Raw genomic sequence first — 21,285 nt, 5'->3', positions numbered from 1 at the left:
CCGTATTTTGTTTTATCTTTATTCACGGAATTATATTCCTTTTACTAAAGAGTTTTCGTTCTAGTTTTATTTGGGTAATAAATTATTTGCCATAAAGTGTAAACGCTGATGTATGTAATTGATTTTTAATAAAAACATTTAATTAGGCATTACTTACATAACAGTACTGACTTAAATATTTTTTTTCAAACGTATAAGTTTCTCTGATTTATGAAATTTGTTTGAAAGTATGTATTTGAATATAAAATAGGTAAATACATGATTAATTTTGTACCCCACAATAAAATCATTTAGCACGTGTAAATTTAAAACATGAAAACATAAAAAAATGTTTAACGTACCACTGCTAATTAAAACGGCTTTGTTTACTTATGAAGATAAACAAAAGAGGCGTAGGTATAAAATATATTTCATTGCAGGCTGTTGGTACACTGTATATAGCGAGGGTGCGTCACGCTACACGGCTACGGGGGAGACAAAAATGGCCGCCCGCACGACCTTACTTCATTCACAATTTCCTGCTCTGTGCTTTTTACTCAATATCAACTTATTTACTACTAAAGATAACATAGGTTACTTAGAACAAATTAATTTTATAATGTTATAGTTTGGCTTAATATGCAGTGCAACCATACAAATAATACAGCGCAATCGCTCTTTTTTTCTTCAAAAAAGTTAACTTATAAAAGTTAAAAAATAATGTTGTTTATCTTAAGTTTATGGAAATTGAACAAAACGATGAATTGATTAAAAATGTAACACAACTGTCCAAAGATACAACGATTCTGTATTCGTCAAGTAACCTTAAAATTAAACTGACTTCTAATTCTACTGCCCCTACAAAAATCCATTCCGCAATTTATATTTGTCTTTCCATTTGATATTTACATGTGTAAATATCTTTATTTACTGCATTATGACATAAGCAATGTATTCCAGCTGGCCTTCCATACAAGATGTACGGCGGCAACGAGGGTTCACTGACAGAGAAGCGCAAGCAGCGTCGTATCCGTACCACGTTCACGTCCGCGCAGCTCAAGGAGCTCGAGCGAGCTTTCCAGGAGACCCACTACCCAGACATCTACACGCGGGAAGAAATCGCCATGAAGATTGATCTCACTGAAGCGAGAGTACAGGTATGTTTGAAGTTACTATTGTTTCCAATGACATTTCTGTTGCACGAATGGGCGCGCTAGTTCGGTGATATATCAAGATCACACAGAAGACGGGCGTCACATGAGTGTGCGTACTGGAGACTTCTAGCCCCGTTTGTATTCCCAACTCTTTTCTTACAAGGAAAGGATGGCAAGGGGAGGTGTATTTGATGGAGGAGGACGCATAGGAAAGGGAAATATCCTCTATCTTTGCGTCTCCCCCTTCATTGATTGCAAGTAGGCAACACATCTGTAATTGCCGATGTCTATGGGCAGGTATCACCTAGCTATTTCGGCGAATTCAGCTGGTCGGCTGCTCGTTTGCCACTTTATACTAAAAAAAATATTAAGTTTAATATAATCCGCTAATTTTGCAAGTACATTAGCAAAATAGGGGTTTATGGTTCACAAAGAGTAATATTGCCGTTATACGTTTAAAATTTAGTTCATAGCTTCGTAGTTGCACTCATGTCGGTTTGTTGTATTAACTTAAAACATTGCGTAACAATATTTTATTTACCGGTAAAACTGTATAATTCTTTGTTGTCCTGGAAAAGTATATTGCAACCATTCATACCGAATATTTCTAGTCCAATTAATGTCTTATAATTCGGAGGTGGTTGACGTGCAGATCCGAAACAGAGGTAACAGTTAGGTTGGTTAATTTCATAATAGGTGCTCATTTTTATGTGAGCCGACGCGATGTGTGCTTGTGAATGTTTAATGGTACTGGGGCGGAGTACCAGGGACCAGCAACCGATCACGTATAACTCGCAAGTGACTCGACGTCACTCGATGTCACTAATTTAATATTCTCGAAGATGAGAGCCGCAGTTACACCGAATTCCCAATTCGCATCAACAAACTTTGTCGCGACTTTTGAATTATTAAAATCGAAACGTAGCATATCATGATTTTATATTTCTATGTTCAAGAATGAATGTAAGTTTAATTTGTGTAATTGGTATTTCCCTTGTGTTGTTTAAAAGAATTTATAGCCAGAGGTTTAATAATTTACTGACAAACAACAAGAAAACTTGTTACTAAAAAAACATAAATAGTGTTTGAAGTTAGTTTATTTACGATGACATTTGATTGCTTTACAACGAAAAACTTTATGAATGAGCAATAATTTTTATATTATTCATGTATTATATTTGACAAACAAGAAAATCTTTGTTCACATTTCTTAAAAGTGGATAAAAAGAATAGGGAAATTTACTAAATACGATAATATAAGATTAAGTACAATGCAACCTTAGGTTTCCATAGTAAAACACGAGAGCAAAAATATGTTGTCATCTCTTTCATTGTCATACAAAATACGGAGATAACGATATGTTCCTGTATAAATATATTGGCAGTGGAAATTCACAGTAAATGTATATAAAATGGTACACAAAAGCCTCGAAAGCGAGCGGCAACGAGTGCTCATTACATTAAAAAGTATCGGAAGCCAGGCCGCCATAAATATCAGGGGCGGTCGCGTAACTCAGGCGCGCGCGACTACGATAATTAAAACTCGCCTGCAAAATGCGAATTCACATATTACAATTAAAATTGGGCAAAAGCCCGCGGTAAATGTTGTATTTATTTTGTTGTTTTTTAATTGTGAAGTCAGAATATTGCGTGTGGTGTTTTAGCTTTCAATATTAATGCATATTTTATTAGGGAAACATTTTGCGTGAATGTAAATTATTACAACACATTTTCTCACCCAATACTTAACTTAATTGCAAAATATTAAATTATCTTGTGTATATTTATATCATAATTTTATAGTGAAACGCTTCGTAGAGAGAAAGAAATAAGACACTATAATAAATGCGATGGTTTTTCAACGTTGTTTAATGAACCCATAGATAATTATATGAGAACTTTATAGCCCTTTTATTAGTACTTGCATAGTATTTGCATTTTAAAACTATTTGCAATAATTGATCCTAAAAAATTAAAAAACCTTATGTTACTTTTATTTTAAAAACACTTCCAAGAATATGGAATAAGACATAGTTTCTTATGTGATGCAGCACATTTTAAAATAGTCGTACAATGTTCCACTACATCAAAATGAAAATACTCCAATAACTGTTACAAAAATGGAACAACTGAACAGGAGTGGAAAATGAACAATTTTCTCACCCTGCTCACAGTGACCACCTGCATAGTAGAGCAAAAGGAATCACTTGAAAAATGACCAGCTGTTTTGTACAGAGCGTATTTTTTCCGTGGCCACGTTGTCATAGGGACAAGGCAATTTAATCCATCAAGCCACGCGCGCCGCCGTCCGACTCAATAAATTCTATATAATCGCACACGATTTTGGTTTTATTGTTATACCAGACTGCCGGAAGAGATTAGAGAGCAATAAAAAGAAATGTTATTGTCTTTCATGTAGAAACGACTTATACTTTGTCCGATTAATTAAGAAATTAGAATAGTCTGTACTGTAACTATAGTCCTAGATAATCGATAAAGAAATTAATGTTACTAATAATATAAATGGGAATGTTTAGATGGATGGATGTTTGTTTGAAAGTATCTTCAGAACGGCTGAACGGATCTCTCTAAAATTTGGGATAGATGTAGAGCATAATCTGGAAAAACTTATAGGCTACTTAATAAGTTTTTTTTCACTAGCACTAGCTAGTTTGTTTATCATGCTTGTAGGTTCGTTTTGATTTGTTGGATCGGGTAACAATTATAAAAGTTTCGATGACTTATTTAGGCAAATATCTCGATATTTTTCATATCAACTCCTCTATAATAAAATGTGATATACATATATGGTAGGTAATATAGTACATATCTTGTATACGTTGCAGTAATCATAAAATTAAGATTGACAAAACGGTCACCGGGGATGCATCCGTAAAATACAATCCAATTCTGATCTAAGATCTTCAGTCTACCAACCACTAGGGAAACGTCAGTTATCTAGCAATCATTGTTAGCTACATATGTTACAATGTTACATCATTGTGTAATATTAAGCCTAGACGTTTAGTATAGCAATTTGTTTTCACATGTGAATTGAAAATAAAAAAAAAAACCCGTGGATACAAATAAAAAATACGTTAGTGTTAACAAAAACTTATTTAAACCTTAAAGATAAATTAAAGATATTCACGATATTATCATATTTTTTCCCCTGTTTTTTAGATTTTAGTAATATATAAATCTTCTTACTGCTACTCGCTAAGATATTTTTGGAAAAGGAATTATTGAAATCTTTTGAGTTTCAACTAAACAAACAATTAGATCTCTTCTCTTTGTATACAAGATTCTTACAAAAGCCAGATAATTTCATATATTCTGACGAATTTACACGAAGATACATTTTCCCTAGTATCCCCTCATGGTACATTGAAGCGCAGGTGCATGCCGCGTGGCGGCGCGTGGCGCACACGCTCCCGCCAGCGCGCACGTTTGATCGCACTTGCCACAATTATCTGCTGCTTGAACTCCATTTGGGGATAACGTTTGCTTTTGTTATTTTATTGTTCTTATTTATCTTGTAATTTTATAAGTTGTTTGTTTAGCATTGTGACTTTGTGATTATTAGTGACATTGATTTACCTTCCTCATTTCGTGATGTCATTTGAATCTTTATATTTTCGGGATAACTGTTTTCTTTACGATTGTACTTTCATAATTTTATCAATATCCATAACTTACTTAATTCTAAATAAGATATGGATCTTTAAATGATCAATGTAGCCGAGTCCTTTACATAATACTAAATGTATTGTACTCTACATCTACATATTTGGTTTATTTTTGTATTAGAAAGACCAGTGTCCTATTACAGAGTTATATAAACTTATCAGAGACAATTCTCACGTCAACGTTTAATCTGCACGACTAATCGGAGTGAAGGGCGTGACATTTGATATGGCGCGAATAGATTTAGTACCAGAGTCAGAGTGTACAAGGGAGGTGGCAGGACGACGCTCGATTGAGCGCTCGCACCGTGTCCCGCGACTCCCACGGGACGTACCAGTACCTACTGTCCGAAGATCAAACGATAATATTCCGTGTTCAATCGATTAACATCGTTTGTATTTTCTCACACTCCTAACATGACTATCAAGTTACTATCAGTTGATTTGATAACTTCCAATATTTAGTCAAGTAAAATTTATTTAAAGTTACTCTTCATTCTCATTTTCTTAATAAAACTAATAAAGTTTAAAATGTTTCAGTATTTCAAATTCGAGTAATTCGAGATAATCTTAGAAATTGTTTGTATAATTGGAGGATCGGCATTGTTGGATTTTATTTACTGATACCACAAATTATTTATATTGGTGTGAGATGTTGTGAAAGTCGTTGTTAGCAATAATAATTTATGCACTAAAATACTATAAATTTAAAAAGAAATCTCATTCTTTAGATATGTGCCATTAAGAAATAGCACAAATCGTAGCAAGCACTTAAATTGATTAAAAAGTGGCGAGACTTCGTAGTGCCCTACGACTACGCGTAGAGGACGGGCGTAGACGTTACGATGATGAAGGAGCAATTACATTATCATCGACTTTGCGATTGTTTTCTATGAAAAAGTAATAGCTATTTAAACTGAGCGTTTATATATTTTGCATTTTTTTTTAGCTATTGTTAAAATAGCACATCTCTGCCTAAATAACTTTTGAACAGAAAAGTATTGCCGTGATGTGCCAATTTAATGTGAAACTTTTATTTGTAAAATAACATTACTATCCATTAGAGCATGAGTGTTGTCGTAGTCTGTGCTCCCACGCAATTATTTTTCATTTAGCCCCGCGCAAGTGCATTCCCCTGAGACGTATAGATTCAAGTGTACCGACGCCCCCATAAACACAACAACGATTTGAATGTGAGAAAGTCGCACAGAACAATTTCGTTCGTGTCTACGTCGCGTCTAGGGATTTGTAATTTTCATTTTCGCACGATAAAAACGTAGGGTTTTATTACATGCTCTGATTGATGATATCAACCAACACTAAAATTATTCTACGGTTATTTATTATGTACTCGCAAATATGTAATCCTTTGAAATATTGTTTTTTCTAAGTTCTAAGGGAATTTAGTATTTTTGTAAATTATTTTTACATTTACTGTACATATTTTAGTAATTACTAGCTGTCACCCGTGACTTCGTCCGCGTGGAGAAAAAATCATAATGAGTAACCTATGTGTTATTCCAGGATATGTTCTACATCTATGCCAAATTTCAGCGAGATCGCATGTATAATATTAGTAAGATCATTTGTGTAATTCAGGTTTATGGTATGTATGTCAGATTATAAAATAGATGAAAGTTTTTTCTTTTAAACTAGCTGATATTAAACCGTACATTAGTTACGCCTATGTCGTTAAAAAGGGTAATTAGTTATTATAGATATCCATATCGCACAGGTATAGTTTTTAATAATAGTCTTCTGTAAAAGTCATAAGGAAAATACAATCCAAAATGATTCCAAAAGTACAAGTTAATATTTCGCGGCTTAGGGGAGCATAGGCGACCTGTCAAAAACTATCAGACGAAGGGAATATATGGTTATGATAACCGAAACGCTCCGCCGCCCCGCATCGACTAGGACCCATTGCTGACTAGTAATGTGTCGGCTTAGTGCGAGACCATATTAGAATATAATTATCTTCCGTGACAATAATTTGTATTAATGTAAATATTTTAAGACAAAAAAAACTCTGCTTTTAACTTAATATGACAAACATCGATCCAAGATTGTCAGATTTCATTTTAATTACTACGTAGTTATTAGAATTTGAAATGTACTTTTGTGGTCAAAATCCTGAAAAATGTAGTAAAATGAGTTTAAAACTTACAAATTTAAATAATAAAACATACAATGAATTAAATCAACTACAATAACTTACGTTGCATGTATATGATTTCTTTAGAACCAATCCAGTAACTAAGTATTTTTTACGATATTCATACTAATATTATAAATGTGAAAGTTTGGATGGATGTTTGTTATAAGGTATGTATGTCCAGAACGGCTAAACGGATTTCCATGAAATTTCGCGTAGATGAAAATCGCCTGGAAGATCACATGGGCTGCTAAATTTTTTTGGTTGTGCGTGGACGGAGTCGCGGCTGACAGCTAGTTAACAAATAATAACTTATACACGTATCATATAAACAAAAAAAAAAAACATAAAGTCAACGTGAATAGAGTGAAGCGCCCCACATTTGGATGACACAAAGCGATTCTCTCAGGCCATTTAACTTAGGAGACAAGTGCCGATATTGTGCATGCGTTAAATATATTACACTTTAGTTCCCCATCACATTTATAACTATAGCTCGCGTATCATTTAATGTAGCTACGATTATATGGACTTTGTGTTTGAGTAAATCAAATTGTACTTCGCACATCTGTTCCATTGGTTTGTGTACATATCTTTGAAATTTAAGAGTAACATTTAAATTATCAAGATAATATTCAAAATAATGATTTCTCTTACATATCTTTTTTTTAATACAATTACTATTAAAGAAATACATAAAATAATACAGGAATGAAAAAATAATAAACAAAGGGACACAAAAGCTTTCTAATGTATTTTAATTCAGGCTTATGTAATGTTATACGATGGTAAAAATCACAAACAGCTATAAGAATTAAATTACTAAACATTGTAATGTGGTACTGATATTTGGCAAATAAATATACATATAGACTAATTAAAATGAAATAAAAACGCAACGCAAGCAAGAATGTAAATAGTACGAGAATTGTTTTTTTAAAGGTTTTATATCATTTTTGCTGTTCTCTTTGTGCTTTGGACATCTTAAAGATCGCCTTATTAACAAACGACCAATCATCAATTACTATTTCTTCATTTAATATTTCGTCGTCTTCACCAAAAAAAATCTTACTAATGTTATAAATGCGAATGTTTTGATGGATGTATTTCCAGAATGGCCTAAACGATCTCGATGAAATTTGGCAGGGATGTAGAACATACTCTCGAAGAACAAATAGGTTATTTATCAAGTCTTTTTTTCAATTCTGGGTCGGAGTCGCGGGCGACAGTTAATAAATTATAAAATAAAATAAAATATAAATACTTATTCTGTAAAATAATGAGACATTTTTATACATTATCTATTTGATAAAAATAACTCTTGATATGAAAAATAGTAATTATTTCATTAATTCAAAGTTAGAAAGCGATGAATTAAAAAAATCAATACGCACGGTGAGAGAGCACTCGACTAAATGACTGCGGGCCATCTGCCGATCTGTATCGGTTATTTGTCGCGTCACGTGCCGAGATCTTGTGATAACGAGGCATTGTACCGCGGAAGCTCACAATCACGGTGATGCGTCAAAATTGATTCAAATCTGTTACATTTTTAATTGAACTACCGCTTGGGGAAGTGTCATTTGTATCTGACTCAATGATTAATCGGTTTGCTAACAAGTCACATAGAAATCATATCGATTTAATTATTTAGCGAATTTTTAAAATATAGTTCGATGACTATTGATGTATTTATAATAAAGAATGGAACAGAAAACTTTAATTTCAACTTTAAAGCAATCAAATGTTTAAAATGCAATCTTATTAAGCTGGGTTATTGGTGAGTTGATGAGTGAATAAAGAAATGTATCTGTATTAATCATGAAGCCCAGCTAGTTTCTTTATAAAAGTAAAGTTAATTGATTTAACTCAAAATTTATACTTTTGTATTGGTTTTGCTATCTCTTTGTCTAAATTTCGAAGGAAATATTTTTTAGAATAACATAATAGAAATAAACAGATAATTTGAAATAATTCTTCAACAACATTACTTCATCATGCTTAACGGGTATTTAATCTATTGATTAGTATAGATGTCTCTGACTAAATCTATATTAGAAGCTCGATTTGTGATCGCGTATTTGAGTATGATAGTAAATCGTAACTTTTTAAGTTTATAAAAGAAAAAACTAAACTATGTAAATAACATGATGTTCATATTTTGAATAATAACACTAGGGTAGCAGAACAGAGGAGGTAATGGAGCGCGCCTTGGTCACCCGCGCATCTGTTGTAGGGTTCGCATCTCTACGTCATGTCATATTGCAAACATTAAAAATTCATCGCCTGATGATGTTAAAAATATTACAAAGTGATTATTGTATGTTCACTGTTTATAAATTTTAATTGTTTTCTCATTTGTTTTAATTTAATTAGAATTATTTTAGAAAATATTAAGTTGGGTATTGTTTAACGTAACGGGTGAGTGTAACATTCGCATCGAGTGGCTCGTTGCTCACTGGTATCCCCGTAACTCTACATTCTGACCGTATAACTGCTCGTTGTGTAACATGTTACATTACACCTAGTAACGTCGGTGAGTACCCAGCTAATAGACTATCGTATATTCGTGGCTGGTATTTAACTCTCACATTTTTTTAGAATTGATGGGAAATTTTCTTATGTATGTAGCCCCGCAATTTAATATAGAGATAGTAAGGAACCTGTCTAACTCTACATTTGCCTTTGTCAGCAACAGTGTCGATTCCAATTGCGACAAATATTAAATTGGCAATACCGCTAACATTAATTTGTAACCAGCTAAAAAATAATTTATTAATTTGTCAACAGTCGACAAAGTCCACATAAAACGCGATGAGTTTCGATGACACACCTGTCGAGCTAAATGTCAGCCTATTACCGACATACGGACTGAATAAACCGCGCATTCATCTCTTTATTATGATGTGTTAATCCTGGATTATCAGCAAATGTTAACACATGTTACCAGTTAGTAAAAAAATTAACAGCCATTCAAAACGACACATCTACCGTTTTCATGCTAATCGAAAATCAACTGTAATGTAATGAGTTTAGTTAGAATTTTGAATGTAGGTATAAAAGTGCCTCAATTGGGTGGATTATTGAAGGGTAGCTAATATTATTCCGGGGCGTTCGGTGTTGCCTTTTCATCCGCTAAGTATAAACAGGGGGGTGTGCCCGTGTTTGCCTGCGCTCGACCGACGTCGACGATTGATTAACTTTGTATTACTTGCTAACTAACTTGATTGCAATAAAAATATTGAAGATCTGTTACTTTTACATTGATATTGAATAAAAATATTTAAGTATTTAAGGAATATTCGAGTAAACCATTTTATATTACGTAATCTGTTGTCGAGGGAATTATTAATTTTAGCGATTTAAGGATTGCTTTTTGGAACAATATCTTTGGGAAATTCGGTACGCTAGTGCTTAGTAACATTTGCTATAATTAAGGAATGAAGTTATAAAAACTGGATACTTGAACTCTAAACAAATGTCGGAATATAAGCGCATTTTGTAGCCATTGATTTTAGCTTATTCGTGTTAATTTGTTATTATACAAATTTTATTTTCTAGCCAGCTTTATGACAAAGAATTCTTTTAAATATAAAAGAAATATCTCTCAAAGTTTACTATAATCTATATAAAAATAGAAAAACCAAAAGATGTTCTTTTTTTAAATATAAATATCGATATATTATGATATGTTTGTAGTGTATAAAGTGTCGGGGTTGATGTTTGTCGTGGAGGCAAGGTAGAGGCAGAGGCAGAGGATCAAAGCGACGTAACCGGCCGCGTCGGCCCCGAGCGAGCCGTGCCTGCGTCAATATTTGCCCGCCACGGCCCGGCTAATGAATACAATTAGATCATTCCGCAAGGCCTCACGTTTTTCGTACGCCTCGCAGCGTCGCCTTCTGATGTGTTGACGAGACACCGCTTTTATACCTTTATGTGTCAATCTATGTACATTTTGTGCATAGTTGCTTGCCATCGCGACCTTATCTGCGTAAAGGATGAATTTAAAGAAATCTAAAAAGTTAGAATGTCAATTTTGTCAACTGCTGAAGGATAATCTTTTCTCCATACTAGCTTTTATACTCAAATTTTCACCTTTCTTAATGATCGTTTACTTAGTAACAGAATATTAAAAAAGTGGTAGAAATATAGTCTGTGGCAGATCTGTCTGCGACTAGAGCGCCAAGAGCCATCGAATACATTAGCCAGCTTGGTGTTTGCTCTGCGCACAGCAGCGCCACATGGCGTCGCGTTTGTTTATTTTAATACTCAAGCATTGTTGATCGCCATGTTTGTTTAGGGAACTGTATTAAACTACCCTCGTGGATTTGTTTAAGGTAGACGTCAGACGTGCCGCGGGATTTAATCTTTTGGTCAAACTGTTTCTACGTATTTTTCTTTTCTTTAGTTTCGATTTGTTTGTACTGTTACTGTTATAACAATTGTTGTTAACATTTGTAGATATGTATATTACAACATTTCATCGATCATAATCTTAAATATTTATGTTTGATGATGTATAGAGAAGTTTACAGAGAAATCTATTCAGAATCGTGATTCTGAGATATGGTTGTAAATATTCAAAAAAATATAAACTGAAAATTTTATTTGTTTGTTCGTAATTCAAAATTATACCTTCCTTGCACATTTCTGTTGTAATAAATTAGAAACTCTTTGTACTTGGCACACGTGTTGACTGATTCCATTACACAATATTGAATGTTTACAAGGAAATAAATAAGTCTCTATTTTAACGCTTTCACTATGTGTACATCATCAACGATATTTTTATAAGCTTCAGCATGCTTATTCGTTTGTATATTTTGAATCAATTTAAGATACAAAATCTGGATGACCGAGCTTTGCTCGGTATTTTTTTTTAATTGTGTTTTTTGGAAATTATATTTAAGTACGAATTACAATAAAATGATGAAATATGAATAATATTTTTCGATCTTACCGATAGAAAATGAATGATTCCTAACTAGATCGATTTATCGCCCCCGAAATCCCCTATATACTAAATTTTATGAAAATCGTTGGAGCCGATTCCGAGATTCCAATTATATATATACAAGAATTGCTCATTTAAAGATATAAGATAAGTAAGTCTCTTCATGGTATACAGTTTACTGATCTCTGAGTTAGGTAATTCTTTGAAAAGTAAGGTAAGATCTTTGAAAAGGTAATATGTACATTCATAGAGAATCGGATCTCTTGACGGTTCTCAACGATTACACATGTCATAAAATATAAAATCAAAATTTAATTCCTTTTATTAATCATTATTCAGAATTTCATATCAATTAACAAATTAAACTAATGTTGAAACCCCAAACATTAACAATCAATGTAAAATGATCATATCTTTGATATTAATCAATTAGAAAAGGTCCTTTAGTTAAAGCGATTTAGTAGGGAGTGTAGGTCAGAGGTGGCATCTGCAGAGCGTGTGCATCTCTTGGTTAATTACATTTGTCGCTACCCCTAACCTCTCCACCCCCGCCCGCCTCCGCGACACCCCGCTCACTTCGCCCGCCCAATTCGGTTCATTTGCAAAGTGCATTTCGATGCTGCGCTCGATTGTTCCGACCCCGGACTTAATTGCCCGATGCCGGCCCGTTATTTATTATTGACATTCGCTTGTATATTTACCGGTGTTTATCGAGCGCCATTCATTTGGCGATTCGACTAAAATAGATCGTTAAATCTGCACGGCATCGGGCCGCTCGTAAAAATGGAACCGCAACTGTTTAAGTACCCGATCGAATGTCGAATTGTTAAATTGTTTTAATGGATATCTCTTGGGTAATGTAATATTAGGCGTGAGGATCATTTATCTTTAACTCGATCTTTATCTGAATATCTATTAGGTTAGTTTTGAAATGTTAGTTCAGTTGCTTGTATAAACTTAACATAGCACACTGCGTTATAAAATTAATCAGTAAATTTTTAAGACGATTTCGAACAAATTCCAGATTTTTAGTCTTTGATGTTCCCAGCTTAAAATCTATATTTATATTTGCTCTTAGAGCACGCACCGGATACGATAAACATCGGCAAGGAATTCTTCCATACAAATCGGCAAATTGTTTGCGTCGGCCGCACGCTCGGTAGCATCGTATCGCTCATTTGTATTGGTTCTGCATTATTTGCTTGTTTGCGAATGGTCCGTACGATGTTGTGCTTTGATTTTTTCCAATTCGGATATAATGCGGCGAGCGTGCCCCGAGGCTATCTACTTGTGGCAATCAGTGGAGATGTACCGTTCGTTAGACGCGACGCTTGCCTACACTGGGCACGTACGTGGACCTCTCGAACAGGTACCCGAAGTCACTGATTTTCTTTTAGATTCCAAGTTTAGAAATCTTTACTCGTTCTAATTGTATTGATTGTGTTGTAAGAAGCAATCGTTTATGATATTTAGGGTTTGTAAAACATGTTTATTGCTCAGCCTATAAAAGTGCATTTTTATATAATAGAACTACTATTTAAATGTAAACAAGTGAAAGAGATATATTGGAGATAATAAATTAGTAATAAAGCTTACATAAAGTAGTTAATAGTAAGACTATCAGTCTGTTTTTAGTGACTTTAAGCGTGTATCCCACTCGTTTTGTTTTATGAAACGATAGTGGTAGAATCGATGGATACATATACCCATTGCTACGACTAAGCAATTTCACAGTTGAATTACCAGTTAAAAAGGATATTACAGACATAATTATTAAAATAATTTATTTATAACCTTGCCGTTATATGGTCTGGAGTATTAGATGTCAGCGATATGCTAATATATGTCATGTACACGTGTGTGATCCAGTAACGACTTGACACGGCGAATGTGATAAATGTCAGCGCAGCAGCGTGCAGCGGCCAGATGTGCAATGCGGCACTGCTCGCTGCCCGCTGCCCACGCGCACGTTCCACTCAATGTCAATTGTCTAATTACATTTAATTGCTTATTATATTTATTTAAGGACAAATTTATTTTGCATCCTCATTATAGTGATGAATACGACTACACAAATGTAAAAAGTACAACATAGAAAAAAAATTGGCATGTCTGTATGTAAAATTGAAAAAAAAATCAATTAGTCACATAATGTATTTGCGTAGCTGATAACGAAAACCAGTTTTTAAATTTTTGACCGTCTGTATGTCTATTCGCAAGGCCGCATTCGCTACACCTCCGGAATTGATGGACCAATTTTGACAAGCCTTGGATTGGAAGATAGTTGATGCATCCGGGCATACTTTTTTAATCCGCAATATATAATAATAATATAAATAACATTATAAAAGTGATGCACTTGACATTCGTCTTAAACATATGTTATCTTTTCTTTTACATTAATTATAAATGTTTACGTAAGAATAACTACATTTTATTGACGTCAAACATTGTCGTTCAATGTAAACTATGCCAAATATTTTACAACTTTAGCTTTTGTTGACGTATTGCTCTGTAGTACAATATAACATTCTAATTGTCTCTAGAATTACTGAAGTTCATTACCGCTTGTCTCGATCATTGCCAAGGCGAGTACGTGGGCTCGCGGGTGATATATTCTTGATGGATATTACTTCGTCATGCGGATTTATAGTCGGTTGCTAAAAAAGTTCGTTCAAAAATAGATATGATCAAGGGTAACTGACCTACCTATGGGTAGAAGATAAAATTGTGTATGTGAATAGTAAATAAATTGCACATATCCCCTGAAATTTGGTTAAAAACACGTGAAAATGTTGAAAACTAAATAGCACATTTAAAAAGTAAAACATAAAGAGTAGAGTTCGAATGTGAAAAAGTATAAAAGCGGGCAAACATCATCAGAGCACAATGGGTTGTGCAAACAGTGCACGCAGTATGATTGTGCCGGCGGCGGGTCGCGACGGGCCGCGCGGACCTCGCGTTTTTTACTCCAACGTCGCCCAATCAGCGCCAGTGGCAGTTGCAATTATCCGCCGTGACAAATCGAATTACGATCAATTCGGATTTGCGCGCATCCGTACGAATATAAAACGGTTTGCATTAAAATTTGTCGTCCGATGCACGGGATGCCTTCCCATTAGTCGGCTTGTGCGCTAACTTTGTTAGCACTACGTCCCGCTCTCTCTATCAATGTAACGTTTTCATTAACCCCAACACTTTTCATATTATTTTTCGTTTAGTTCACTGTTTATTGACCATTACAATATTGGAGGAATTTTCGTTAACTAAGTTACTCTTTATTGTAATGTAATCATAGTCAATTTATAATCCTTTCTTTTAAATAACCCTTTAGGGAACTCAATGATCACCAAAAGTAAATTTGAAATATTGTCAACAATCCTGCAATACTTGTAACCGGTGATAACTTGTATCAATATTATAATCAAAAGGCTTCTTGTTCTATAAAAGAATATCACATTTAATGTCAGTATTACCTTATTCTATACGATTCGAGTATCTTTCGGAAAGCTGTAACATAAAGTTGGCATGTCGCAGCAGAGAGGCGCTTACGTTAATATCACGAGATAGTTGCATAGTGACGTCTGATTTGCAAGATAATTAATTTAATAATAAAATGTGATTTAAGGATGATAAATACATGTATTTGTACTCAAGCACTATTAGAATAATTTGCTAAGATTACAATCATGAAGCAAGAGTTTTAATTAAGCGTTCTCTTTGAGACATGATTTATATACACATTAAAATATTTAAAACTAGGTTAATAACTGACCATTAGGTATATCCGGGTATAAGGGACTACCTCTGTGTATATTATATTTAAAAAAAATGTCTTTGTTTAGTAACTTTTACATTAATTTCAAAAAATAAATGCTCTATCAATTGTTGGTATTTTTCAGGTATGGTTCCAGAACAGACGGGCAAAGTTTCGTAAGCAGGAGCGTTTGGCACAGCAGAAGGCGGGCGAGGCACCAGTGAAGGCGGAGGGCAAGCGAGACAAGCCTGGCTCCCCAGCCTCCCCGCAGCACACCCCGCCTGCACCACAACCAACGCACCATACTCTGCCACATCTGTCGCCGCCTGACCTAAAACCTATCACCTCTGCAGGTACATATTGTTTCTTACCTGCTTTTAAGAAGAAAGAATATTTTTTACTGAAAGGCAGGCAACGTTTCTGCAGTTTGGTTGTTATTACCGGTGACCATGGCTGACCTGCTCATTTTTGCTTGTCTGGTAAAAAGAAAAGCTAATTAGATAGTCCTTGTTAGCTCGCAAAGCAAAGTTCTCCCTCAAAGCCGCAAGATTGCAGCCGAAATCATTTTAGACGACTTACGGCCTTTTGAATGGTTTTTGTTTGCGGAGATCTTAGCAGGTCAGGTAGACCTATCTCTCTACATTTATTTGGGTGTTTATTTAAAAGAGAATGGGAAACACAGTGGCTCCCTAAGCTTTTCGGTTTTACTGAATAAAAACTACGTTCGACTACGTGAAGACTCTATATTAGAAATTTATTAGATGGTCATATCATTATTAAATATTTAATTAGGTTTGTAATGGTTTAAAATTTGGAAGAGTAATGCGAGAACAAGCATTGTTGGCATGAACAATGAGGCGATGACATCTCTACCACCTGTCATGTTCTGTTTTATATTAATGAAAATTATAATCCAATTAATACTATGATTAGATTCGTAGTTATTTTAAAAACCTACTAGTTTTTTTTCTTGCATTCAAATATGTAATTCGGCAGTATTCTAAGATTTTTCTTTAAATAGATTAATTTCAGAAGTCAAAATAAATAATTCTTACAGCATATCTCTTTGTTTTAACTAGACGAATCTGTCAAAGTCTGACAACCGCATACTTTGTTTCTTTTGTTTGTGCGCCACGGACCATTAATAATTGTCAAGAAAATCTATTCCCATGAAATTGTTAACAATTGTAAGCAATCAAACCGTATTTAAAAGCAAAACTACCAAGAAGTTAAAACGAAATAAACAATTTTTTTTGTAGGAGAAGGAGCATCATATATAAAATGGGCACCGGATTGCTTAATGTTAATTGATCCAAAGCCCATGAGGATCCGTAAGATTAGAGCAACAGCAAATGCGTTGCCAGTCTTTAAGACTTAAAAATAAATTAAATGTTAAAGGCATTCAATTATAATCCAAGAGTGTATTTTTAATTCTTAGGATGGGCTAATTTTTCTTTTAGTTTGTGAGTTTTAAACATCGAAAAACTTAAAATGTTTAACTGAAAAACAACATTATACTCTTACCTTATCTCGAAGGTTTAGGTGCTAAAGATCAAAATAAATGAATAGACAATAAAACAAACAAAGACATTAACAGGAAACAGTTTGAAAAGTTCGGTTATATATTACTTTAAAATAAAATCGTTTAAATGAATTTATAAACACTACAAGATGCTTAGCGAATCATAGCGCCAATCGGCCTACGTAAAAATAGTTTGAGAACATGTGAAAGAAACGGCATTAGTTTAATATTTTTGTGTTTCGAGTGTTATTTAGTGGCGTACGGACACACGGAGAGAGCGTGAAATAATATTTATTTTTGCTTCAGTATTTTGGCATCGCGCGGTCCGCGGTGGATGAAATGAAATGATGGTTTTTCACACCGCATATGGCTTCCAGTGTAAACAGCGTTTGATAACACGATTAGATTTTAATATTTAATTTAATTATGTGGTTACTATTTGGAATGTTGTAATAACTATTTTAAATCACTATCCATCTCGTATCGCAATACGTTACCGTTAAAATTTGTATACGATTTGGTAACCGAAAAAGAGATGAAAGAAGAAAGTGGGAGTAGGCAAACATTTTCACGTTAAAATGATATGGAATAATCCTACTTTGGTACATTGCATCACATTCAATGTTATTACAAAAACATCGCATTGAAAAAATCTTCTATTACAATAAACTATTTCAATGTAAAAATAGACACTAAATAAACAATTCTTTTCATCCTAAGAACAACCCAATGAATCACATTTGTATTATTTCACATCACTGACGTTGTGACGTCAGTATAACATCATTGTATATTTTTAGACGCGATATCTTCTAAATCTTGACGTAATTGTATTGAACATCGAATATCTTAGTGACTCACTGTGTTCAGATCGGTGGCAAATCTCCTCGAGGCGCGTGGGCGGGCGCAACAAGGCTGTTTTCGTCAAACTTAATTTGTCTCCCGCAAATAGATTTTAAATATAGCAACTACTTCAGATACGTGTGCATACAATTCCGCGTAATATTGGCGTAAAACAATTCAGGTCAAGTACGGGAAGCTTTCTTTGAAACATCCTTGTGGTTACGATCTGTGCCGTCGAAATTTTTTAATTATTTTATGAATTACCGTCCTAGCTTGTTAAGCTATAGATTCCAAAACTATAATTATGTTAGTGTTTTAAATATTTTTGTAAAAAATAGTTTTGTAACAAAGATCCGTAAAAACACAAAACAATTGATAAAAAAAAATAATTAAAAAACTCCATTTTGCATGAAACCGACATCTCAACTTTTAAATAAATAAATAAAAAAAATAATATTATAAAAGCTCTCAAACTTAAAAAACTTTTTGAAATCATCTTTACTTTCGATTCAAGTTTTAGAAACACATGTATGTTTATAATTTTATATCTTATTAATTACACATATACTACATTTAAAACACTTTTAATTCTTAGACGACATCAACATAAATATTTAGGTATATCGCTTCTAAAATAGATCTAAACTAAACAATGAGGCCAAGATCATAAGAAGGCCAAACCTTGATCAAAACAGTACATTCTAGTAGAAAAGTATCAAATACAAAAAATATCTTACGTTTCTGTTAAATATTTTTTTTTATTCTAAATATAATTTGTTATTATATAATGTCAAACTAATTTATTTATAAGTAACAAATAATAATTTTTCTGTTATTAAGAAATTAAATATAAATTTTACTAAGTATATATTTTTAACTTTCAACAATCCTTATATATCAAATACTTACTGCGTTTTCAAATATATTGTTAAAAATATGTAAAGAATCTACTTCTTATGTATTGTATTGGATTATGATGAATTGTTAAGTAGAGTACAGATGAGTGCTGTGGTTGTGAGAGACACCGAGATAGGATAATGCGGCCTTGCGGTGCTAGTAATAACATTAGGCTCCGCCACCGGCGCCGCCAGATTTTCACATCGGCTCATTTGCGCTAATTGTGCGCGTGATTGTCACTCAGGCTTGAATAAACAACGGCGCTGCGCGGCAAGGATTAGGTGATTAGCACTAATTGCGTTACCACGATCATTTCCGCGTACAGCCGTCAGAGTGCGCTCCGATTTCATATTCAGAATTGAACGTAGAGCTTTCGGTCGAGCTTAATGCGGAAATTTATTACGGCCGAGCTTATTTGGCAGCGCGCACACGTTCCGTGTCGTAATTAGGAAATTAAACATTTGAAAAATTTGTTCACCTAACATTGCTTGCACTCTCTGGTATATTCTTCCATTTTTGTATATGCAGTAATGATTGTAACCGAAACAGAATAATTACACATAGCGGACTTTCATTTGACGCGATGAACGTCGGTGACGGATTATCTATTCTCCTATATTTTTTTTCTTTTATCTATTTCAATCATAACATTATAGCAGCCACATTTTTCAGTAGCTATTACTCATTTTTGAATTATAAAATCTACCAAGGAGTAAGATTTATCAGCATGAAATCATCAGAACAATTTTAGAAGCGCGAAAAGAAACAATATGTTTGTTTTAAACATTTATAACTACAGTTACGTTTGGCATTTCAATAATACTTTCTTGTATTACAGCGAACAAACTCTGCGATGAGCTAAACGGTGTGGGCAGCGGGGGAGGTGGGATGCCACCAGTTAGCAGCGCCGGCGGCAAGTGGGCCGGCGGCTGCGGCCTACTGCGACAGCCCTCCGGCTTCCCACTGCTAGGTGTCGCGCCCCCAAACTACCTACTCTCTGACCACCTCGGCACTCTAGCCAAAACGAACAACCATCTTTTCTAATGGACTGTACCACGCGATGACGCCGACCTTACCACTGAAGATACACTGAACGCGTACTACTCGTCCTTGTATTTTATGTGACGGCAGTGAATCAGTGTCGCAAAATGTGCAAGATTTACAGCCTTTTTGAATGGACTGTACAAGCTATTACTTGTAATGAGGACGATTACAAAGGTCGATACACTGAAGTACAGTTGTAATCAAAAGTGAATTCACCACGGAGCTGTTTCGCTAGTTATTCGTGTGTGTACTTTAAGTGACATTGTTATGTGAACTTTAAAAGTGATTTACAAATGTGTAGCAAATATGTAAATTGGACTAATATGGGACATTAGTAATAAAACGACCGTGTCCATTATAAGTAGTGAATGCAATATAAAACATTGCAAAGTAGTGTATTAATACACTTAGTAATTATTTTAATTGAATGGCTGAATTACCACTTGTTAAAAATATAAAATAATTTAGGTGATACTATTTAAAATATAAAGTGACATTCCAAAAATATTTAAAATTATATATTGACTTTATGATTTTGATAAACATTTTTTAAATGTAGTTGAAGGTAAAGCTTACTAAATAAATTGTTGATAAATATTCCTTTTAATGTACTGAAATAAGAATTTGTATGATAATTAACAATGTACATAAACTACGTCGATATACGAATTGACGAGCGTTAAAACAAACGAAGAGTTACCAAGACTTCTGACGCAATAAGATGGTTAAAGTGGCTCGTATTTGATCGGAAGGAGGATCTTCTAATGGTAACTGCGTCAAGGAAAAAATGATGTTTAAAATCCAATAAATACTTTTTTTTGTTTTTGTTTTAAGCTTTATCGTGTTGAGGAAATAAAATGCTACGTCCAGTAACATTAAAAGGCTGATGAAGATTTGAAAGAACATTCCTTTATGGAGATAATTATAATTTATTGCAATTTTTTTTACATTCCGATGTATTTTAATTTTTTATTTATTTAATGGCACCAAAAATATCTAGTCAGTTATGTGTGTTTACCAATATTATATGATTTTAGTTTTATTTGAAGGAAAAATATTTATTATGTTAGAATGAAGTTGGAAATTGTTGTAAATATGTGTAATATAACACATTGTACATATGTATTATTTGTCATAGTATCGTAACTTGAGTGTAACATTCTTGGTGAGTGGAGGGTGTTTTAATAAAGAACCTACTGAACGATTTTGGTTTTTTTTACTCTACTTTCTTAATTGATCGAGTAGAGAATACTGATAAACTTTACTTGAATTTACTTACTATATAATTTTATTA

General features: G+C 33.8%; 1 protein-coding gene across 1 annotated transcript; it reads left to right on the top strand.

The window, feature by feature from the left end:
- Positions 1-968: 968 nt before the first annotated feature.
- On the top strand, positions 969-20,429 carry LOC106123221 (paired mesoderm homeobox protein 2B; the record flags this gene model as incomplete). Its single annotated transcript, XM_013319453.1, has 3 exons — positions 969-1,136; positions 15,831-16,038; positions 19,786-20,429. Coding segments are annotated over 3 exons (582 nt in total), but the record flags the coding sequence as incomplete, so codon positions are not given.
- Between the last annotated feature and the right edge of the window lie 856 nt (positions 20,430-21,285).

The sequence above is a fragment of the Papilio xuthus genome, unplaced genomic scaffold (genome assembly GCF_000836235.2).
Source record: "Papilio xuthus unplaced genomic scaffold, Pxut_1.1 DF826115.1, whole genome shotgun sequence".
Lineage (NCBI taxonomy): Eukaryota > Metazoa > Arthropoda > Insecta > Lepidoptera > Papilionidae > Papilio > Papilio xuthus.
Note: the sequence above shows the minus strand (reverse complement) of the source record. Positions and strands in the feature narration are given on the sequence as shown.